This window comes from Tympanuchus pallidicinctus, unplaced genomic scaffold (assembly GCF_026119805.1).
Source record: "Tympanuchus pallidicinctus isolate F22 unplaced genomic scaffold, pur_lepc_1.0 scaffold17, whole genome shotgun sequence".
In the NCBI taxonomy this organism is placed as follows: domain Eukaryota; kingdom Metazoa; phylum Chordata; class Aves; order Galliformes; family Phasianidae; genus Tympanuchus; species Tympanuchus pallidicinctus.
In genome coordinates this window covers 1,456,990-1,464,033 of record NW_026294690.1, presented here as the reverse complement: position 1 = coordinate 1,464,033, position 7,044 = coordinate 1,456,990, and the positions used below count along the sequence as shown (strand labels likewise).

General features: G+C 49.3%; 2 protein-coding genes across 14 annotated transcripts in view; one reads left to right on the top strand and one right to left on the bottom strand.

The window, feature by feature from the left end:
- Window positions 1–108: 108 nt before the first annotated feature.
- Window positions 109–947, top strand: LOC128078332 (small integral membrane protein 4). The gene is made up of 3 exons (XM_052678427.1): window positions 109–206; window positions 342–503; window positions 647–947. Exons 2-3 carry the CDS (start codon window positions 353–355, stop codon window positions 712–714), a joined length of 219 nt encoding a protein of 72 aa, XP_052534387.1. The 5' UTR covers window positions 109–206; window positions 342–352; the 3' UTR covers window positions 715–947.
- Window positions 948–3,845: 2,898 nt separating this feature from the next.
- The window catches only part of PBRM1 (polybromo 1), a 61,128-nt gene continuing 57,929 nt past the window's right edge, over window positions 3,846–7,044 (bottom strand). For all 13 annotated transcript variants that reach the window (XM_052678380.1, XM_052678382.1, XM_052678373.1 and 10 more), the window contains one exon: window positions 3,846–6,926. In XM_052678380.1, coding sequence (XP_052534340.1) covers window positions 6,754–6,926 — 173 coding nt within the window. In that variant the 3' untranslated portion in view covers window positions 3,846–6,753. The remainder of the gene's footprint in view (window positions 6,927–7,044) is intronic.

Here is a 7,044-nt window from a genome sequence, read left to right as displayed (position 1 = left end):
CCGCGCCAGGGGGCCGGGCTTGGGCCGCCGCGCCCCGCCTCGACCGAGAGCCCCGGGGCGGCGCCGGGAGGGGCGGGGCGGGGCGGGCGGTGGCCTCCCGGCGCGGCCCCGCCCCCGGAGCCGCCGCGGCCAATCGGAAACGGGCGCTGGCACGCCGCTTGTCACGTGACGCCGAGCGCGTCCTTCCGGCCCGCCGTCCCGAGGAGGTGAGGGGCGCGGGGTCGCGCCGCGCTGATTGGCTGCGGCCTTCGGCGGGCCGGAGGCGGCAGAGCAGGGCGCCGTCCCGGCCGGCTTCCCGCTGACCTTCACGCATCGCCCCGCGCTCCCCTCCTGTTTGCTAGGTGACCCGGCCATGCTGATCAGCCGCCGGCTGCGGCGCCTGCTGCGGTTGGTGCCGGGCCGGGAGCGGTTCGGCGCGTACCGCCTGCTGCCCTTCTTCTTCGTCCTCGGCGGGGCCATGGAATGGTTCATGATCAACGTCCGCATCGGCAAGGAGACGTTCTGTGAGTGACCGGAGCGCGGGAGCAGCCTGGGCTGCGGGCAGCGGTGGGGCTGCGCTGTGAGGTCCCTTCAGCCCGGCCGAGCCGGGGCAGGATCGGGGTCGTGCTCCTCTTGGAAGAGCTTACGAAGCCTTTTTCTGGCACAGATGACGTTTACCGAAGGAAGCGATCTGAGAGACAGTACAAGGCGAGGATGGAAAAGAGCGAATCTTAGCTGAAGGCTCCAAGGGACGCATCTCAGTGTCTGCACTTTGTGCGATAGAAGCACTGCTGCCATGTGCTGGGCGGGAGGGGTCTGTGCGCGAGGAGCTGCCGGCTGGCACTCGGTGGTGTTTGTTAGCAGGTTGTGCTGCACTCTTTTGTATTTAACCGAATTCATCGGGTTTCAGCCTTTGCCATCTACTGAATGTTGGTTGGTACTTCTAAATAAACTACAGTGAGTGCACAGTCTGGCTGCTGCTTCTCTTTGCTCGAGCAGACACCATTCTGAAAACACCAGGGTATGCTAAGCTGTATGCCATGGATGCATGGTGGCAGGAAGGAAGCTTTCCATTTCCATTAGATTCCTCTGGACTGGTGGAGGCTGCTATTGTGTCCAGTTTGTGTTCTTTACAGTGTAGTGCAATTCCAACTCTGTTCCATAGGACAGGCGTACAGCTCGGTGTTTGTTCTGCCTGCTCTGCTTTGGAAAATCATTTGTGCCCTGCTCTGCTGTGCTGCCTGCAGTGGTGGCTCTTATGAAGTGATGCACGGGCAGAGGGGAAGAAAAGGTTGATGTAAGGGAAGGAAGCCACGATGCTGCTGTGCTCCAAGGCCTTGATCAGGAGGACTGAAGCCACTGGGGCACCTCCAGGGGTGGGCACCTCACAGCCTGCCTTTGTGCTGTACTTCATACTGAAGCGCTGTTGTACTTCAGTTCCATCTGCCTTTAAAGCCTTTGGGCATTTTTTGTGCTGCTGCTTTGTTTTCTCATTTTTTCTCCATTTTTTTAAGAAAGCCTTGTGCACCAGCAGCATCTCAGCAGTCCACCTGCTATGGACATTCTCCCTGTGACTTCTCATAGCGCTCCCATACCAGTAGTGGTGTCTCAGCAAATGAACTTCCAATTTATTGCATCAGAGCTTTCTTAATCCACCTCAGTGAATCCACCAGGCACATAGCAAGTTGGCTTCAGCGTCTCCAGTTAAGGAACACAGAAAGACAGGAGTGCCAGTGGCTCACAAGGAGTTCTTAGTGGGGAGTTCAGCAGTGCCAGTCTTTGTGCAGGAGAGAATCCTCTGAGCTGACTCTGTACCATTTCAGACACGAGGCAACACGGAATTGCAGTGACAGAAGATGATGACTACTAGAAGCAGAGCAGCTGAGCTCTGCTGATCCATTCCAGTGCCAAGCACGCCTGGTGGGGATTTTGGATCGGTTTTACTCCACACCCACTCTTTGGGTTGAAGGATTGCTGCTCATTCGCAGAATCACAGAATGTCCCGGGTTGGAAGGGACCTCAAGGATCAGAAGCTCCAACCCCCTGCCACACGCAGGGCCACCAACCTCCACATTTCATAGCAGCCCAGGCTGCCCAGGGCCCCATCCAACCTGGCCTTGAACACCTCCAGGGACGGGGCATCCACAGCCTCTCTGGGCAGCTGTTCCAGCACCTCGTCACTCTCACACTCTGACATCCAACCTCAATCTTCCCTCCCATTCCAGCATGAGAACACAGAGTTTCTGTTAGATGCTACGGGAGCAAGCCAGGACACAGCTTTAAGTGTCAGCCTTGCCAGCTGTGGACTCAAGCACATCTGTTCAGTCTGCAGGGAGTTCACCTGGCGCCAGCACAGCACCTGCAAACAGCAACTCAGCAGTTCTTCTGGCAGCAGCCACAGCAGGAGGCTCTGAGCACAAGCAAAGCATCACCGCTGAAAGCTTCCTGGGTGGTGAGTGAGGCCCAAACTGCGCCTGCACTCTGGTTATGGCTAGCAGCAGCTGCTCCTGAGAGGTGCAGACACCTGCAGCAGGACTGCGACTTCCTAGGAATGTCCTTAAATCCTTCTTGGGTGTTTGTGCCTGGCACAAAGCATGAGGATTATTTGCAGTCCTCCTCAAACCGTCTGATAGAAATGGGTTGCAGACTTTGGGATGCACAGAGCATCCATCACCATTTTTTGTCAAAGGCTGCAGAGCATCCTTTGTGTAAAATGAGCAGAGACAGACCAGCAACTGGTGCTGCTGTGCAACTCTGGGGATCTTCCTTTCTGATTTCATGTCTGTCTGCTGCCTGCTTTGATAGAGGTGAAGCTGCACATCTACAGCACGGGATTTCTGAAAACAGGAGAGCTGATCGAAGGAGCGGCAGACTCTTTGCTTAGGACCACTGGATCCTAGCGCACTGCAGGCACTTGCAGAAGGCCTGCTGATTTGTTTTCTTTTTTTAATGTATTTACTTTTTGCTTCCCTTTTGTTTGACGGTCAAATTAAACTTGCTGAAAAATGCAGCAAGCAAAAGGAAGATGGAGTCCCTTCATTAGACCTGGCAGTGAACCAGAAGCCCTTCCTTGCTGTTGAAAGCACTCAGCTACTTTGAAACACCACTTCCACTCCGTGTTTGGTGCTGGAAGCAGGCTGGGCAGATCTGAGTGACCTCCAGAACGTCACGCTGACCAAATACTACGTGAAGAATGACCTGAATTAGTCTCCCTGTGTGCCTCCCCGTGGGCTTCTAGGAGGGTGGCAGTTCTGCGTGCCAGGCAGTGTTCAACCCTCAGGTGAAAGGCATTAATGCGCATTAATTAAATGGAACAGTAAGCGTGTTCTGGTTAAGTAGCTCTCTGCGAAGCATGGCAGAGGCTCCCCAACACAAAAGAAGGCTGCTGTCATTTAATTTCCCTTGCTGTTGTTGTTGTTACCAAAGAGAACTTCCATCCCAGTTTTCAATTTTATTGGGTAAAAGATGCGTTTTCCACATTGCTTTTCTAATTCCCTTCATTATCCAGCTACGTCAAAGAAGTCCTGAACCAGGTTAGCTTCCAACACGAAATTAAGGCTTGCTGTTTATTTCCAAAGCAGTTAATGTGGAGGCAAATGGACCCGACCGCATCCTATCGCCTCTGCTTAGCACACCATGTATTTTGCAGGGCTCCCTTCGTGCTCCTTACAGCTCATTTTTCAACACCACTCTTCTTAGCAGCAGCAGAAGAGTCTCGCAACACAAAGGAGAACAGAAAAAGATTCTTCACCCACACGCATGCATGCATGCAGGGAGGATTCCATAGCGTCAGCACCAACCAGAATTACTTGAAGGAAAATCCCACCAGAAGCCTGTTGGGACACTCAAACCTGGTTAATCCAAAACACTTTGCAAACTATTTTTATTCAAATTAAAAAGACTCAGGTAAACAAAGTGATGGTACATACATGTTACACACCTGGTTATCAGCTTAACCCTCGGGAGTACAAGATGGAATGAGCAGCCAAACAGGGACTGACCAGGTCTGAAACCATGAGCTGAAAAAAAAGTCACCAACATCAACTTTTTTTTTTTTTCTTACAGAAATGGTAAATTTTCTCATAGAAGAGAAGAGCTGAGGAAGAGAACAAATAATTATTACTCATCTCCAACTGGTTTATGAAAATGCCGGTCCTAGGTCGATCTGTTTCCACTCTCTCTGAAGCCAACCATGTCCCACACATACATTTATTTCGATAGGAAAGTTTCATTTATGCCGATACAGTGAAAAGCAGAGGAAAACAAACGAGGGGTTCAAATGCCCACAAAGAGAGGAAAAGACAGACAGACGTCTTTCCTTGTCTTGTTTTTAAACCAGAGTCAAAAAAACAGTTTCTTTTGCTGGTTTTGAATTCTAGACTGTAGCCATCATATCCCAAACCTTCCTGCCATCAACTGAAACGTCTCCTATGCAGAGACACGATTTTGAAATAAATAAAGCTTATCAGAATTGATTAGGGCCAGCCCCGTGGCTCAGAGGTAGCGCTCTGCACTGCCTTTACAGGAGGAGCCAGGCTTCGTGGGATTCCCAGCCTCTTGCCCCTGGGCCAGGGAGCAGTGGGAGCACTGAGAGCAGTGGGAGCAGCATTTCGGCTGCCCGGGCAGAACAGAGCCAGTGCTGCACGTCTGCTCACCGCCGGCCTTCAGATAAATTAAACATCTGAGTTACACGGGCTCCAGAGGGAGTCCCATCCAGTCCTCCAAAGAAAATAAATAGAACAATAAGTTAACTAAAATCCATCCCAGGTTCTTTGGTGTAGTTTTTGTTCATGCTGAGAACAAGACCATCTGGTGGTATTTCTACAACCCACGGTAATTCCAAGTGCTTGGAAACCAGGATTTGCTGCCCGATTCTCTTCAACGTCTCATCTGTGTGGCTAAAACTGCACAGCCTACGGTAACTGAAATGTGGTCTAAGATGACAGTGTGTATGTACAGGAGGTCTAGGTGTACTCCTACCTCATGAAACAAACGTGGTTCTTTACTGGCCTTTGTAAATGATTTCTGTACCACAGGTGCTCTACTGGTAGAGATGTCCATTGTAATTTCCTGTAAGATTTTGCTTGGCTCCCTTTTCCTCGCATCCCAGTGTACATCTGTCCTAAAACATCCCTAAGTGCTCACCTCTAATTATAAGGTTTTCTGTGCAAGGAATGTAGGGCTGGAACAGGAGGGGAACTAGCCAGTACCATTTAAGAATAGTTCATACTTGCCTGTCCCTTCCCTCATCAGTATTCAATTGCATTACCAAATAGAACCCAGTATCTGAAGAAAAACATGCAACCTTCTGCCAGTATGAACTCAAAAGTGCTCTGTATGAGCAGACTTTGAAACACCTTTCCAAATGATAAACATTTCTAGAAGCAGTATGAAAGCATATCAGCAAATTATTCTTTTGGACTGAGTTGCAGAGACCATGTTTGTGCCAACAGCTTTTTGTTTGTTTGCTTTTCAAATTAGTGCTGTTTTCCCAGTTAATTTGTGCAATCCAAGAGCTCTAAAGTGGAGCTTGTGAAAGCAAACAGCTTTGCAGCCCAAAAGGTTGGTTAGTTTGCTACAGTGAAGTCTTCAGCAAAGGCAGTCACAACCTCAACATTTGGCAAGAGGAGCCTACATGACCTTACTGAGCTAAACGACAGAAGCACAAAGCCCTCTGAAGGCTGCAATGCACAACGCACTCTGTCTCCAATGCACAAGGTATGCTGAACTTACAGTACTGTTTTGAAACTGAATTCATGTGTTACATTTCAAATTTTGCCTTGTAAAACTTTCATTAGTGTGAATCAATACACTTAATAGAAAAACGTCTTACGGTGCCCAGTCATTAACAGAATATGTGTGGATTTAGAAACCATGTGACTCTACCAACAAAAGAGCTTCCCCTCTCCTCTAACTTACCTTCCATGACCCACAGTGGTTCAAAGTTGTGGCCTCTCCCACATGCAGACTGCACTGCACAGGTAGAGGTGTTCCCTTCCTGCTGCCCAGCGTCAGGGACATCTCAGAACACCCAAAGCAGGTCACAGCAGACGAAAGATTTCACCTCCCACAGGCATGCCAGCACACGTATTCTGCTACTGATCTGGGGTCACAGTGGCCTTGGCTGCAGCTTTAATGCCTGGACAGGACTGGACAGCATTAGCAGTCAGGTTAGCCTTGTCCCATATCTGCACCTGCACTTCCACGATCGCTGCGGCCCATTCAGCTGCCTCAGTATTTACCTGCAACGTGGTTTTTCCCTAGCTCCAATGCTCACCTTACCTTCAGCTTCTTTCAAAGAGATCCTCCCTGCTCATATCCAAGTCAGCTTCCTGCTGGGAGCGCCTAGCACACACAAGCACATGTACACACATTCCTCTAGGATGTAAACTATGACTAATTTCACATTCCATTGTACCAACCTGTAAATACTTTGTTTTCTTTTTTTCTTCTTTTATATAAAAACAATGGCATCAGATTCTCAGCAATAAAGTGTAAGAAAGATGAATCCTCCACTACAGTTAACCAAATATGAAATCGCCTTTCAAACAAAGGAAGCATATGCAAAAATCTGTGTATTTGATAAAGTCAACTTAATATAACAAAAAGTGAAATATGCTTATTAAAAGTGTCCTTATATAAAAATGGTCTCGCAATGTACAGTAAAATGCAATACAAATCATCGTTGGTTATCTCTCCCCACCCAGTAACTAAAACAGCTATTGTTCCACAAAACTCTATATGCCAGTATCAAAGAAAGAAGCAAGAACGCGACTACACATTTTCTATGTTGTACGCCTGACGGATGTTCAGGGTGTCTCGCAGCATCAAGTCTCGCAGGCGCCACAAAGCATCGGCCATGGTGGTGTGAGCCCCTTTGCTCTTCAGCCAGTGGGACGGGAGGCGGCTCTCCTGCTCCTTGGACAAGTGGACATCTCGTCTTCGTGCTGAAAGGGGAACAAACAGCCTTGTTATCCCTGGCTTTGCTAAGCTGGCTTTGCCCTTCATATCTGCCAGCATTTTTCTAAGGGGAAAAAAAAAAAAAGGGAAATAATTCTTCGCTAT